Source organism: Salvelinus sp. IW2-2015, linkage group LG3, assembly GCF_002910315.2.
Source record: "Salvelinus sp. IW2-2015 linkage group LG3, ASM291031v2, whole genome shotgun sequence".
In the NCBI taxonomy this organism is placed as follows: Eukaryota; Metazoa; Chordata; class Actinopteri; order Salmoniformes; family Salmonidae; genus Salvelinus; species Salvelinus sp. IW2-2015.
The window spans coordinates 1,761,154-1,776,947 of record NC_036840.1 but is presented as its reverse complement, the minus strand read 5'-3'; the positions used below and the strand labels follow the sequence as shown (position 1 = coordinate 1,776,947).

The window sequence follows — 15,794 nt, the reverse complement described above, 5'->3', positions numbered from 1 at the left end:
GACCTGCAACAGAAAGGGCCGGAGTCTCTTTCTTTTTTTAAATACAATTTAGAGACTACGCAAATAAGTGTCCCCATCACTTTTGTCTCATTCCAAATCTTTGTGACTCTTTTTTTTGTTCGCCACAGACTACCCCAGACCTTCCTAGACCTCTTTGGTCTTTTGCTTTTTGAGTCACTGCTTTTCAAAATCTGTTTATTTTTGTTCCTGGTAAATTTTAGATACAGTTCAGTCTACAGACCACAGGCCAATGTTAAATTATAGCTGCTTGATGCACAACAGGAAGTGTGTTTTTCCGCTCTGCAGTCTGCTTGGCCCTGACAGAATTTTTGTGTGTTTCCACTCTGCGGTCCGTGTAATGCGAGTGAGTAGGTACTGTATGTGGAAATACTAAAAGCCAGCACTTCCCATATCCTGGTCAACCAGATCTGTTTGGGCTGTCTTGCCAACTTTATGATCATTATCACACCATAGCCTGATTAATAGCAACAAAGTATTTTCTTTATTTACATAAGAAAATATCAATGATTTCCCTCTCTCAAAATTCTTTAGAGGTTGGGTTCCAATCACTGTACCTCTCCACTTGTGGGTAAATCTATTTTCTCTACTAAAGCACATTCCTAGCCAGAGCCCTGGCATTAAACATTTCTTACTCTGCTTCCACCACAACGAAAGCCACACAAATGTAGGACAACACATAATGCCTCCATAAGAATGCATTGTCTTCAGTCACAGGACAATTTATTTGGCTAATTGTTGACTTTTACCAGGGTTAACTTTAAAACGTATAAACAAAAACATATGCAGAGTGCCCTGCCTCACATTTGTTTTGCAGTGAGACAGAAGTGATTAAATCCAAGATGCTCATACATAAACCCTTTAGTGTGTTGTTACCTTGAATATCCAATATTTGCAGGTGCAAAGCGATAGTAGTCTCAAAAATGTTGTAGTGGAGATAGACATTTGGGTCAATGTCCAGGTCAAACTCCAGATTACAAGCTCCAGGGACTGGGTCTGCAGAGAGAGAGAAAACACGTCATTAAAACCAGCCAATCAAGTCACTGTTTTTTCTTGAAGTCCATTGACAGTGCAGTAGTGCATAGCAGACTGTTGAGAGTTTGTACCATTAGTCTATGCAGATGGCCTACTGGTGACTGTGGAGAAAGTTGTAGAGTGCAGATTACTCTACACAGATACAATCATTTTGGTGGAAGACAAAACAGCTTTGAAATTGTTCTCAGTTGACTATTTGTTTTGTTCAATAATCTACCTGACATTCTTTGTTTTGGGGTTTGTTTGAAACAGGCCTCCACATCTACTAGATACTCTTGCTATTGTTTGACATGGTATATGGAGTGGTTAAAACAATGGTGGATTGAGGGTGAGTAGTGAGAGGTAAAAACATCCTGGAATGCTAACAGTGATGTAAGGCAACATACTGTAGCCCCTTGACAGATAGTGGGAGGCCACCTAAAATTGAGAGGAATTGGTGGATTATTTTGGAGCGGAGATGGAAGGGCATACATACCAGAGCTGGTGTAGGGGAGATGACCCCAGTGCCAGCCACAGAGTCCATCAGGGGCCAGCAGGACCAGGAGAGCTTGGTCTGACCGGGGATCAGGGGTGAGAGAAGGCCTGAGTCCACCGCTGTTAGAGAGAGGCCCAGCCCTGGCATCTGCCCAAAGTAGTCAACCAGACAACCAGAAAATCGCTCAAATAGTCAGTCAACAACACAGCCCTAATCCATCCAACTCAGTCGCCAAACCAAAGCCTGAAATCCCACGAAGACCCGTGTTCTAAAGCTCTAAGTCAATCTTAAGTTGATTTCAATGCACTGATTTGCCTGAAAGTTTCAGTTGCTCTCAATTTTCTATGTATCCTGGCAAATAATATCTCCATTGTGAGTAACTCTAACGTAGTAGTTACCATACTACCACCATGTTATTACTGCTTTATTCAGTGCTGTAATGTAAAGTACTACTGAAATATGCACAGACGCCCGACTGACCACCTCTTCTCACCTAGCTGTAGGCTATACCTGCCAGATGGTTTTGACAGACAGTGGAGAAAGAATGACTTGTAGTGATATTCACTTCCAGACGACACTCATTAACTGTCTATGCTGTGTTTGGTACATTTCCCCTTAACAGTTGGGGACAGTTTTCATTGTTGACTTCACTACAGTTTACTGCTTTAGCCTATTCCCACCATGAGTTACGACTACTTTGACTTACGACTACTTTGACTTACGACTACTTTGACTTACGACTACTTTGACTTACGACTACTTTGACTTACGACTACTTTGAGTTAGTTCAAAGCATTTTCAGTAGAAAGAGGGAAAGGCGTTCACAAAGTTTTCCGTCAGCACCAAAGAGCTTGTGACCAGCCTAACACATGACCACAGCTCTACTCAGAGTGTCTGAAAATCTCACAAGACTCTGCCGCAAGTGGGTCACTAGAAATGTTGTGTGTGTGATAGGGTGATTGGCGATTATTTCTTCACCCAATCCTTAGGATATCTGGGACCAAGGCCAGGATTGGCCATCTTACCCTTGCCTCATGCCCCATCTTCCTCCCATGATGAGCAACACGTCTGGTTCCACATCATCTGACTTCCCTCCACAAGTCAGTGTACCAATCAGTGCCAATCGTGTGTGTGTGTGTGTGTGTTTGTTTGTACATGTTTGATAGGGTAATAGGTCATATTGAATGAATGAACATTGACCTGAATTAGACTATTACATAAATATATTTTACTGTGAGCATGTGTGTTTGTGCGTGAGCCAGTGTCTTACCCTGGTGTAGGACAGTGTAGCATTGCTGTGCTGTGTGTGGAACTGGAGGGTGATAAAGGCCACTTCAGGGGGGATTCTGGAGACCACTGCCTGAACTGTCTCGTTCTCATTCACATTCACGTTCTGAAAGGTGTTGAATAGGAAAACCACCCGATCTGAGAGAGGAAATACATGTTACAGCATTATCCTCCCAGGCTATCCACAACCTGTTACTAGGTTCAATTATATACAGTGGTTCCTAAATTATTCACACCGTTAAAGATGAGCCAAAATGACTGTATAAAATCAAAAAGTCAAATACTGAGCTACAGTATATTCTATGCTCAACAAATTTGGAAATTATATCGTTTTAAACTAATACAATCGCTCAGAGAAAGAGATTCTGTTTAACTAGTAACACTTTTTTCTCAAAAAGGTAGTGGTAAAATATATTGACACCGCTGTTTTCAATACCACTCAATACCTCACCTTGCAAGGATAACAGCACTGAGCTTTTTTCTAAAATGTTTTATGAGTTGGCCACCCGTAAGTGTGAATGTCTTTCCAGTTCTGCTGTTCTGATTTCCGTTGACAGCTCACTGATAAATCTCGCACAGGGTCCCGTGACTATGTGGTTACCCCTGTGGTTGTGACAACATCATCCAGGATGTGAGCTTATCGTAAATACATCTGAGAATGACACCTTTAATCCACAACATATACCAAAAACAAGGCAGGCCATATTATTGTATTGTAACTATTGTGACAACAAATAGACTACTGGTTGTTCTCACTGATTGTGTATTACAAATGCTTTTTCACTTTATACTCTCCCCATCCTTTGTACAGCCTTATGTCTACTTTTCTGGTCTCTCTGTCTGTCCATACCTCCTGAATTGTCACCTGTCTTTCTCACCGGTCTCTTTTCTCTCTCTCTCTCTCTCTCTCTCTCTGTTGAATCTTCCAACACATGTGATGGTTTGTCAGGGTACAAGGGTAATTTGCACATGGGTATACTGTATTCTCATCGTGACCGATTTAAAGGTTAGACTGAAAAAGAAGCATGACTGCCATGATGGGTTCTTTTCCATTCGTTTAACATTCGTTTAACAAAAAAACGTAAGCAGCCAATTCCTAATGCCTGCTGCTTTCTCAAGCATTAAATATGTCAATGGCATACCACCTGTTCACTAGGGCCAATCCAAAGATGCCTCACTAGCGACCATTTCACTTGCAGTGTAATTAGCCCTACATTTCAATTATATGTAGTAGTATAGGAATTAGATTCCATGGGAGAAATATCTATTTTTAAATGCTGTGCATACTGGCATGGCAAGAGTGGGTGTATACAATCAGCATTTTATCCTATGTTTAGTGTAGCATTTACATAGCCTATACAACCTGGGTATGAAATTGAGTGAAAGATAAAACATATATTTTTACCATGAACAATAATAGCCTTTTTTGAAATCCCAGACTAATTCCACATAACTATTTTACTGTTGAAGACATATTGAAGTGTTTTGCTTCCACTTTTCCAGCAACTAGTACAACTGTCTTCACTTCATCATAACCCAAACAATAAGGATGTTTAAATCCATTGTTTGTTTTTGTCTATATTTGAGTCTTTGTAAACAAACAATGCCATTTCAAAATACAACTAGTTAACGTTAGTCCATGTTATGGACTATCAGCCCGTGCATCCACAGTTCCATCTATGAATTTGAGAGTGGTTCATATTTCTCCAGCCTCAATGTGAAGACTAACTACAACAATAGGTAACATCTCCAAACATAGGAATGGTTAACAATTCATTAAGTTAGTGGAGTTGATATCTCTGATTCAAAGAAGGCGTATATATCTTCTTCATATAAAACAATAAGACGTTAGCTAGAGTATGATTGGCTTTCAGCCAGCAACCTTGATGTAATCTGAAAGTTATACAAATTAATCTCTTGCCAATTGTATTTTAAAATATTAAAAGCACGACTTACTTTCCACTTGTGCTACAACTCCATCACAGACCAAGACATATAAAAATATGTACATTAGCCAGGAGGACGGCATTTTCTTCAGGCCCACGTTCCTACTTCCTAGTCTGCTACATTCACTTGCAACACAGTTGCTGAGATATTCAATAAAGGCTACAGGCCAGTGCAACATAGTGTGGCTACAAATTCGTTTTCATTGCTGTTGTTGCTTCCGCGGAACAACTCCAACCATGTCCGGTCGCTCAAACGTACTACGAATGTCAACTGCTGCAAGCCACTTCCTTTCTCCAGGAGACGTCAAAACAAACTGGGCAGGTCCCAGTCCCTAGTCCTAGCGGGCGTTCCAGAGCGCATAGATTGTAACCTCGTGGTGGGTTTACATTTGCCCAATCCCTGAACAAAACAGCAACTGGGTGATTACCATGAAACCAGTTTTAAACATATCTGTAGCAAATTGAGTTACAAAACCATGATGCATCTGATAAATCAACTATCATTCTAAGGACTAAGATGTATCGTTTTTGGCAAACGTGTATATTTTAAATCCGTTTTTAACTTTCTACAGAATTTTGTATATTTTCATACCAAATTCTCATTATCGAAATGCATCCAGACTAAATTCTCGTATCCAGAATTGTATACAATTTTACTTTAGAAAAACCAAACTTATTTGAATAAAACACAAAATATGTTGCTGTAGTTTGTCCATAAATCATAAAATGTAATACACGTTGACATTTACATTAAACTATCATATTTAGTTTTATTTACCTATGATGCATCATCTAGAGTTGTAGAGGTTAAGTAAATGTATTCATTTAAATGCCTTCAGAATGAAGTTCTTATTCTCAATCACCCACTTTACCGCAATTGACCTTCTCATTACAAAAACGTCTAAAACACTCAAACTGGGAAAAAGTCTGATATAATTGTATAGCTTTTTTATAATTACATTTATTTTCAGTGTTATGTTTAACTCAGGCTTTTTTATTTGGCGAGAAATGTGAACAAAATATTAGCATGGTATTGGTTTATTACTTTTTTGGACTGTTACGGTAATTTCTTGCTTTGAATATTGAGGTTTCAAAGGGCCTCTCTATAACTGTGATTGGCTGTTATAGACCCCCCTCTGCTCTCGGTGATGCATTTTCTTCTTTGACGCACCTTATGTCTAAACTTCTTTACAGTGAAATGATCTTGATTGGTGATCTCAACTGGTGTTGGTTAAAGCCGGTGTCTGATGATTTAAAACAGAATCTTACCCAGTTGATTAATTCACCCACTCGCCCAAATCTTAAATGCCCAGATAAATCTACCCTGATTGATTTGATATTGACAAATGTTCCACATAAATATTCTGCGGTTGGTGTTTTTTGTAATGATTTAAGTGACCATTYTGCTGTTGTTGCTGTTAGAAATACTAAGGTTCCAAAGACAAATCCACGTTTTATTRGTAAGAGAAATTTGAAGTGTTTTAATGAGCAGGCTTTCTTTCATGATTTGTTTTATTTTGACTGGAGCAAGATTGAGCTTATCCCTGATGTGGAAACTGCCTGGATATTCTTTCATTATGGTTTTTTCCCAAATAGTAAACAAACATGCCCCATTCCGCAGGTTCAGGGTTAAAGGGCGGGATAATCCATGGTTTTCTTCTGAGCTGTCTTGTATTATTCACGACCGTAATCTAGCCTGGGCTAAAGCAAGGAAATCWTGTTCTGATGCTGATTGGCTTATTTTTAGGCAGTTAAGAAACAAGTGTTCTTTTCTTCTCAGGAAGGCCAAGTCTGAATATTTTATGTCTGTTACCACTGATAACCTGAATGACCCTAGAAAGTTTTGGAATGCTATTAAGTCTATGTCTGGTATCAGTAATGTTAATGAATTACCGTCATGTGTTTTGAAGGACTCTGTTGCTATATATGACAAAACTGAAATGCTGAATTGTTTCAATGAGCATTTTGTATCATCTGGTAGGCTGTTTGATTCAGTGTCCTCTGTCTCTGTACAACCCTGTGTGGATGAACCAGTGTCTTCTGTCTCTGTACAACCCTGTGTGGATGAACCAGTGAGAGCTGGTCAAACTTTTAGCTTTCTGCCATTCTCAGTGCAGGTGGTACATAAAGCCCTGAAATCCTTAGATCAAAGAAAGCTTGCAGGTCCTGATCTTTTGGATCCCTGCTTTTTAAATCTGGCAGCTGATTTCATAGCTGAACCACTTACATATCTGTTCAATCTAACCTTGGAATGTAATGAAATTCCAAGATTCTGGAAATCAGCTTTTGTCCTACACTTTTAAAAGGGGGAGATCCAACTCTTTAAATAATTATAGGCCAATCTCAAAGCTGTCACCCCTGGTGAAAATACTTGAAACCTTGTAAGTGAACAGATAAAAAGTTTTTATTTACTAACTCTATTTATCAATGTACCAATCGGGCTTCAGGAAGAAGCATAGCACAATTACAGCAGCCATGAAGGTTTTAAATGTATCACTGAAGCCCTTGACAAAAAAACAGCACTGTGTCTCACTTTTTATTGATCTCTCTAAGGCTTTTGATACAGTTGATCATGCTATACTAAGGCAGAGATTGTTGAGTGTAGGTCTTTCGGAGCATGCAGTTGCATGGTTTGCTAACTATCTGTCTGATAGAACTCAGTGCACTCAATTTGATGGGCTTATGTCTGTTAAATTGTCTGTCCTGAATGGTGTGCCCCAAGGCTCTGTACTTGGTCCTCTCTTATTCACTATTTATATAAATGATTTAGACAAAAATGTCCAAAATGCACAACTTCAATTTATGCTGATGATACTGTTATTTACTGTTGTGCCTCATCTCTTACAAAAGCTTTCCAGAACTTGCAAACTGCTTTTTATACTGTTCAACATACCTTGTGTCAATTGAAGCTTATCCTCAATACTGACAAAACTAAACTAATGGTGTTTTCTAATGCAAGAAATAGACCTCTGAACCTATCACCTATTACTACCTGTCAGGGCAAGGAGATTGAGGTTGTAACCTCATATAAATATCTTGGAATTCTAATTGATGACGGCCTCTCTTTTAAATTGCATATTCAACAACTTACAAAAAAATTGAAGCTGAAATTGGGATTTTATTTTTGGAATAAGGCCTGTTTTTCTTTTGAAGCCAGAAGGAGGCTAGTATCAGCTACATTTATGCCTTTACTAGACTATGGGGATATTTTATATATGAATGCTTCCGCTCAGTGTTTGAGATCAATTGACACTCTTTACCATGGCACTTTGAGATTTATTTTAAACTGCAAAACCCTTACGCACCACTGCACTTTATATACCAGGGTTGGCTGGCCTTCTCTAGTCACTCGTAGGCTCAGTCACTGGTATACTTTTATTTACAAAGCCATTTTGGATTTACTACCTTTTTATTTGGGCATTTTTATTGTTCAGAAATGTGGTGGGTACTCTCTTCGTTCGCTAGACTTTATCCTGCTAACTGTTCCAAATGTCCGAACTGAATTTGGTAAAAGGTCTTTTATGTACTCTGCGCCATCGTCTTGGAACACCTTACAAAATAATTTTAAACTGGAAGAACTTGTCCCGATTGGTGTCTTTAAATCACTGATGAAGGATTTTGAGGCTGATTCCCTGACCTGTCAATGTTTTTAATTTGCTGTTTTTGATATTGTTATACTCTTGTGAATTCAATGGTTTTTACTAGATTACTTGTAGTTTTTCATGTTGTCTGTCTGTAATTTTTGTAATGACTTGGTGCTGCCTATCTTGGCCAGGACGCTCTTGAAAAATAGATTTTAAATCTCAATGAGCCCTTCCTGGTTAAATAAAGGTTAAATAAAAAAATAAAATAAAAAATATGAGAATTTGGGGGAAATTTCGGTAAAATGCACAATATCTGATTTAAAAAAACATAATAATAATTATGAAATAGATACAGTGCCCTCAGAAAGTATTCACACACCTTGACTTTTCCACATGTGGTTGTATTGCAGCCTGAATTTAAAATGTAATAAATCGAGATTTTATTTTGTCTCTGGCCTACACACAATACCCCATATTTTCAAAGTGGAATGATATATATATATATATATATATATACATTCACTACCATTCAAAAGTTTGGGGTCACTTAGAAATGTCCTTGTTTTCCATGAAAACATACATGAAATAAGTTGCAAAATGAATAGGAAATATAGTCAAGACACTGACAAGGTTATAAATAATAATTTTTAATTTAAATAATAATTGTGTCCTTCAAACTTTGCTTTCGTCAAAGAATCCTTAATTTGCAGCAATTACAGCCTTGCAGACATTTGCTATTCTTGTTGTCAATTTGTTGAGGTAATCTGAAGAGATTTCACCAGATGCTTCCTGAAGAACCTCCCACAAATTGGATTGGCTTGATGGCCACTTCTTATGTACCATACGGTCAAGCTGCTCCCACAACAGTTCAATTGGGTTGAGATCCGGTGACTGTGCTGGCCACTCCATTATAGACAGAACACCAGCTGACTGCTTCTTCCCTAAATAGTTCTTGCATAGTTTGGAGCTGTGCTTTGGGTCATTGTCCTGTTGTAGGAGGAAATTGGCTCCAATTAAGCACCGTCCACAGGGTATGGCATGGCGTTGCAAAATGGAGTGATAGCCTTCCTTCTTCAAGATCCCTTTTACCCTGTACAAACCTCCCACTTTACCACCACCAAAGCACCCCCAGACCATCGCATTGCCTCCACCATGCTTGACAGATGGCATTAAGCACTCCTCCAGCATCTTTTCATTTTTTCTGCGTCTCAAGAATGTTCTTCTTTGTGATCCGAACACCTCAAACTTAGATTCATCTGTCCATAACATTTTTTCCCAATCTTCCCCTCGCCAGTCTGAGATATGGCTTTTTCTTTGCAACTCTGTCTAGAAGGCCAGCATCCCAGAGTCTTCTCTTCACTGTTGACGTTTAGACTGGTGTTTTGCGGGTACTATTTAATGAAGCTGCCAGTTGAGGACTTGTGAGGCTTCTGTTTCTCAAACTAGACATTCTAATGTACTTGTCCTCTTGCTCAGTTGTGCACCGGGGCCTCCCACTCCTCTTTCTATTCTGGTTAGAGCCAGATAAAGCTGTTCTGTGAAGGGAGTAGTACACAGCGATGTACGAGATCTTCAGTTTCTTGGCAATTTCTCGCATGGAATAGCCTTCATTTCTCAGAACAAGAATAGACTGATGAGTTTCAGAAGAAAGTTCTTTGTTTCTGGACATTTTGAGCCTGTAATCGAACCCACAAATGCTGATGCTCAAGATACTCAACTAGTCTAAAGAAAGCCAGTTTTATTGCTTCTTTAATCAGCTCAACTGTTTTCAGCTGTGCTAACATAATTGCAAAAGGGTTTTCTAATGATCAATTAGCCTTTTAAAATTATAAACTTGGATTAGCTAACACAACGTGCCATTGGAACACAGGAGTGATGGTTGCTGATAATGGGCCTCTGAACGCCTATGTAGATATTCCATAAAAAATCTGCCGTTTCCAGCTATAATAGTCATTTACAACATTAACAATGTCAACACTGTATTTCTGATCAATTTGATGTTATTTTAATGGACAATTTTTTAAATTATCTTTCAAAAACAAGGACATTTCTAATTGACCCCAAACTTTTGAACGGGAGTGTATATATATTTTTTTAACAAATGAATTACAAATGAAAAGCTGAAATGTCTTGAGTCAATAAGTATTTAACCCCTTTTTTATGGCAAGCCTAAATAAGTTCAGGAGTAAAAATTTGCTTAACAAGTTACATAATAAGTTGCATGGACTCATTCTGTGTGCAATAATAGTGTTTAACATGATTTTTGAATGACTACCTCATCCCTGAACCCAACACATCCAAATATGTGTAAGGTCACTCAATCGTGCAGTGAATTTCAAACACAGATTCAACCATAAAGACCAGGGAGGTTTTCCAATGCCTCGCAAAGAAGGGCACCTATTGGTAGATGGGTAAAAATAAAAAGCAGACATTAAATATCCCTTTGAGCATGGTGAAGTTAAAAAATTACACTTTGAATGGTTTATCAATACACCCAGTCACTACAAAGATACAGGCCTTCCTAACTCAGTTGCCGGAGAGGAAGGAAACTGCTCAGGAATTTTTCCATGAGGCCAATGATGACTTTAAAACAGTTACAGTTTAATGGCTGTGATAGGAGAACTCTGAGGATGGATCAACAACATTGTAGTTACTCCACAATACTAACCTAAATGACAGTGAAAAGAAGGAAGCCTGTACAGAATAAAAATATTCCAAAACATGTACCCTGTTTGCAACAAGGCACTAAAGTAATACTGCAAAAAAAACGTGGCAAAGCAATTACATTTTTTGTCCTGAATAGAAAGTGTTATGTTTGGAGAAAATCCAATACAAAACATTACTGCGTACCGCTCTTCATATTGTCAAGCATAGTGGTGGCTGCATCTTGTTATGGGTATGTTTGTAATTGTTAAGGACTGGGGAGTTTTTCAGGATAAAAAAGAAACGGAATGGCGCTAAGCACAGGCAAAACCCTAGAAGAAAACCTGTTTCAGTCTGCTTTCCATGAGACACTGGGAGATGAATTCACCTTTCAGAGGGACAATAACATAAAACACAAGGCCAAATCTACACTGGAATTGCTTACCAAGAAGACTGACTGATACTGAGTGGCCGAGTTACAGTTTTGACTTAAATCTACTTGAAAATCTATGGCAAGACCTGAAAATGTTTGTTTCAATATCTAGCAATGATCAACAACCAATTTGACAGAGTTTGAAGAATTTTTTAAAGAATAATGGGTAAATGTTGCACAATTCAGGTGTGGAAAGCTCTATGAGACTTACCCKGAAAGACTCACAGTTGTAATCGCTGCCAAAGGTGCTTCTACAAAGTATTGACTCAGGGGTGTGAATACTTGTGCAAATTAGATATTTTGGCATTTCATTTTCAATAAATGTGAAAAAAAATTCTACAAACATGTTTTCAAGGCAATAATTTTTTTATTCAGGCTGTAAAACAATAAAATGTGGAATAAGTCAAGGGGTATGAATACTTTCTGAAGGCACTGTAAGTACATATCCTAACTTCAGTGAGCCAAGAGGAAATTTAGTGGAAAATGACCCATGAGAATATTTGGGTCAAATGTGACCCAGCTACAGTTTATGGGGAAAATAAGTAATATTATTTATGTAAAATAATATTTTGTACAATATGTTTGAATTTTTGGAGTATGATAAATATGAATTTGTGTTTTACATTTTTCTGTCACAATTTTTGTCCTGTTTCACCTCCAATTCAAGCCACCAGGAGGCCTGAGTGTAACGCATATAGAACCTTACAATTGGGAGTTTAAAAGCTGGAGTTGGGACACAGGCATTTTGGCATTGATTGCCCTGTAAATTTGTTTCAGTTGGGTTGATTCAGACAGTCTGTTGTTTTACGCTATGGAAGTTTGCAAGAGTATTATATGGTTATCACGGTCATATTCATTAGGACATGCATACCCTAGCAAATGTGGATGGATTGAATCTCATCCCTTTTAAGAAATGGCACTGGGTATTACATTTACATAACATTTGATTAGTTTAGCAGACAATCTCATTTGCGATTTACAGTTAGTGCACTCATCTTAAAGGGGTCATCTTCTACAGCCATAGAAAATATGTAATTGCTACATCAATTTTTGGACTATTAATGATATGTACCTATTGATTGTTGAAGAATATAATTTATACACTGAGTGTTCAAAACATTAGGAACACCTGCTCTTTCCATCACATACAGAGCCTTCAGAAAGTGTTCATAGCCCTTCACTTATTCCACCTTGTTGTGTTAAATCCTGAATTCAAAATGGATTAAATATATCATTTTTCTCACCCATCTACACACAATACCCCATAACTGGAAAACATGTTTTCAGAAATTGTAGCAWATTTGTTGAAAATGAAATTCAGATAGATCTAATTTACATAAGTATTTACACCTCTGAGTCCCCCCTTGTAGAAGCATGTTTGGCAGCGATTACACCTAAAAGTCTTTCTGGGTAAGTCTCTAAGAGCTTTCCACAACTGGATTGTGAAACATTTGCCCACTATTATTTTCAAAATTCTTCAAGCTCTGTCAAATTGGTTGTTGATCATTGCTAGACAAACATTTTCCGGTCAAGCCATAGATTTTCAAGTAGATTTAACTCAAAACTGTATCTCAGCCACTCAGGACCATTCCCCGTCTTCTTGGAAAGCAACTCCAGTTTAGATTGGGCCTTGTGTTCTAGGTGATTGTCCTGCTGAAAGGTGCATTCATCTCCCAGTCTCTCGTGGAAAGCAGACTGAACCAGGTTTTCCTCTAGGATTTTGCTTGTGCTTAGCTCCATTAGTTTTTAATCCTGAAAACTCCCCTATCCGTAAGGATTCCAAGCGAACCCATAACGTGATGCAGCCACCATTATGCTTGAAAATATGAATAGTGGTACTCAGTAATGTGTAACACTTTGTATTCAGGACAAAAATGTAATTGCTTTGCCACATTTCTTGCAGTATTACTTTAGTGCCTTACTGCAAAGAGGATGCATGTTTTGGAATATTTTTATTCTGTACAGGCTACCTTCTTTTCACTGTAATTTAAGTTAGTTTTGTGGAGTAACTACAATGTTGTTGATCCATCCTCAGAGTTTTCCTATCACAGACATTAAACTGTAACTGTTTTAAAGTCACCATTGGCCTCATGGTAAAATCCCTGAGTGGTTTCCTTCCTCTCTGACAAGTGAGTAAGGAAGGCCTGTATCTTTGTCGTGACTGGGTGTGTTGATACACCATCCAAAGTGTAATTTATAACTTCACCATGCTCAAAGGGATATTGAATATTTTTTATTTTGTACAGGTTTCCTTCTTTTCACTCTGTCATTTAGTATTGGGAGGATGCTCTAGCCAACAAACAGCAGAGACTTGAGGACACCATTCCAACCTGGAACTGAGCTAGATACAAATTCAATTAGCACTAAGGTGTGAAGTAAAAGGCCTTTGGGCCCAACAAGTGTCAGGAGTCCTTGAAGCGTCCTCTGAAGCCCCGTCTTGCTGTCCAAAGACCATTCACTGGCATTTTCTACAAGAAAGCTTCTTCCAAGTGGGTGTGACACCTACTCCCATTGCCTGCTGCACTGCTGCTTGGATTCCACCTGGCGATCTGTTCACCGTCTGCCCTGGCCTGTCTCCCCCTGTCTGGTACAGGTACCTCCATCACACTCACCCGTCTCTCCCGAGCTTTCGCTCGCCTCCAGCACACACGCACTGTTGGGGCGACTGACATGAACTTACAATGGCTAGCCCCAAGTCTTTAAATATTACTTTTTTTTCTTGTGCATTTTGCTATTTGCCTCATGACTCCTGCATACTTTGTTGACTACAAACTTTCTTTCCCCAACCGTGGGACAGACTATGTTTGTTCCCACACTCGGGACTCTGACTCTCTACTGGTTACACAGACTTTTGGCCTCCCATCCTATTCTAACCACCTCTCGCCGGCTTTGTATTCATGTTACCTGATGAAATTGCTGTACAATATGATCTTGTTGCCATCTGATGCACATTCAGATGTCATAAATCAGCACTGCAGATCTCTCCCTGTACTGTGCCGTGCCTTGATTGTATTACTGTTGATGATATCTGGAAATGCGTGTGTACACCCTGGCCCATCTATAGTTGCTAACCCAATTCTGACTTGTGCTCTGATATCTGCTTCACTGATTTCTGCTCTCGTAAAAGCCTGGGTTTTCTGCACGTTAACACTAAAAGCTTATTACCTAAAATGGATCAATTGAAAGTGTGAGTTCACAGCTCCAATCCAAATGTGTTGGTCATCACTGAGACGTGGTTAAGAAAGAGTGTTTTGAATACTGGTGTTAACCTTTCTGGTTCTAACCTTTTTCGGCAAGACAGATCTTCAAAAAGTGGGGGAGTGGCAATCTTTACCAAGGATCACCTTCAGTGCTCGGTTGTCTCCATCAAGTCTGTCCCCAAACAATTTGATTTGCTGGTTTTAAGCATTAAACTTTCAAATAAACTCAGCAAAAAAAGAAACGTCCTCTCACTGTCAACTGCATTTATTTTCAACATACTGTGTAAATATTTGTATGAACATAACAGGATTCAACAACTTAGACATAAACTGAACAAGTTCCACAGACATGTGACTAACAGAAATTGAATAATGTGTCCCTGAACAAAGGGGGGGTCAAAATCAGAAGTAACAGTCAGTATCTGTTGTGGCCACCAGCTGCATTAAGTACTGCAGTGCTTCTCTCTCCTCCTCATGGACCAAGGCTCAATCCTAGGCCCCACGCTCTTCTCAATTTACATCAACAACATAGCTCAGGCAGTAGGAAGCTCTCTCATCCATTTATATGCAGATGATACAGTCTTATACTCAGCTGGCCCCTCCCTGGATTTTATGTTAAACGCTCTACAACAAAGCTTTCTTAGTGTCCAACAAGCTTTCTCTACCATTAACCCTGTTCTGAACACCTCCAAAACAAAGGTCATGTGGTTTGGTAAGAAGAATGCCCCTCTTCCCACAGGTGTTATTACTACCTCTGAGCGTTTCGAGCTTGAGGTAGTCACCTCATACAAGTACTTGGGAGTATGGCTAGGCGGTGCACTGTCCTTCTCTCAGCACATATCAAAGCTGCAGGCTAAAGTTAAATCTAGACTTGGTTTCCTCTATAATAATCGCTCCTCTTTCACCCCAGCTGCCAAACTAACCCTGATTCAGATGACCATCCTACCCATGTTAGATTACGGAGACATAATTTATAGATCGGCAGGTAACGGTGCTCTCGAGCGGCAAGACGTTCTTTACCATTCGGCCATCAGATTTGCCGCCAATGCTCCTTATAGTACACATCACTGCACTCTATACTCCTCTGTAAACTGGTCATCTCTGTATACCCATTGCAAGATCCACTGGTTGATGCTTATTTATTAAACCCTCTTAGGCCTTACTCCCCCCTAG

The 15,794-nt window shown here is 39.0% G+C and overlaps 1 protein-coding gene and 1 long non-coding RNA gene across 2 annotated transcripts in view; both read right to left on the bottom strand.

Moving 5' to 3' along the window:
* tm7sf3 (transmembrane 7 superfamily member 3) overlaps nucleotides 1-1,277 on the bottom strand; it is an 8,392-nt gene extending 7,115 nt beyond the window's left edge. The window contains 3 exon segments of the mRNA XM_070436441.1: nucleotides 895-925; nucleotides 928-1,014; nucleotides 1,271-1,277. Of these exon segments, the coding sequence (XP_070292542.1) occupies nucleotides 895-925; nucleotides 928-1,014; nucleotides 1,271-1,277 (125 nt within the window).
* A 258-nt stretch (nucleotides 1,278-1,535) lies between these two features.
* LOC139022647 (uncharacterized) lies at nucleotides 1,536-5,104 on the bottom strand. Its single transcript, XR_011473712.1, has 3 exons — nucleotides 4,772-5,104; nucleotides 2,799-2,953; nucleotides 1,536-1,675 (listed from the first exon to the last, which is right to left on the bottom strand). It is a non-coding gene; the product is annotated as an uncharacterized lncRNA (long non-coding RNA).
* Between the last annotated feature and the right edge of the window lie 10,690 nt (nucleotides 5,105-15,794).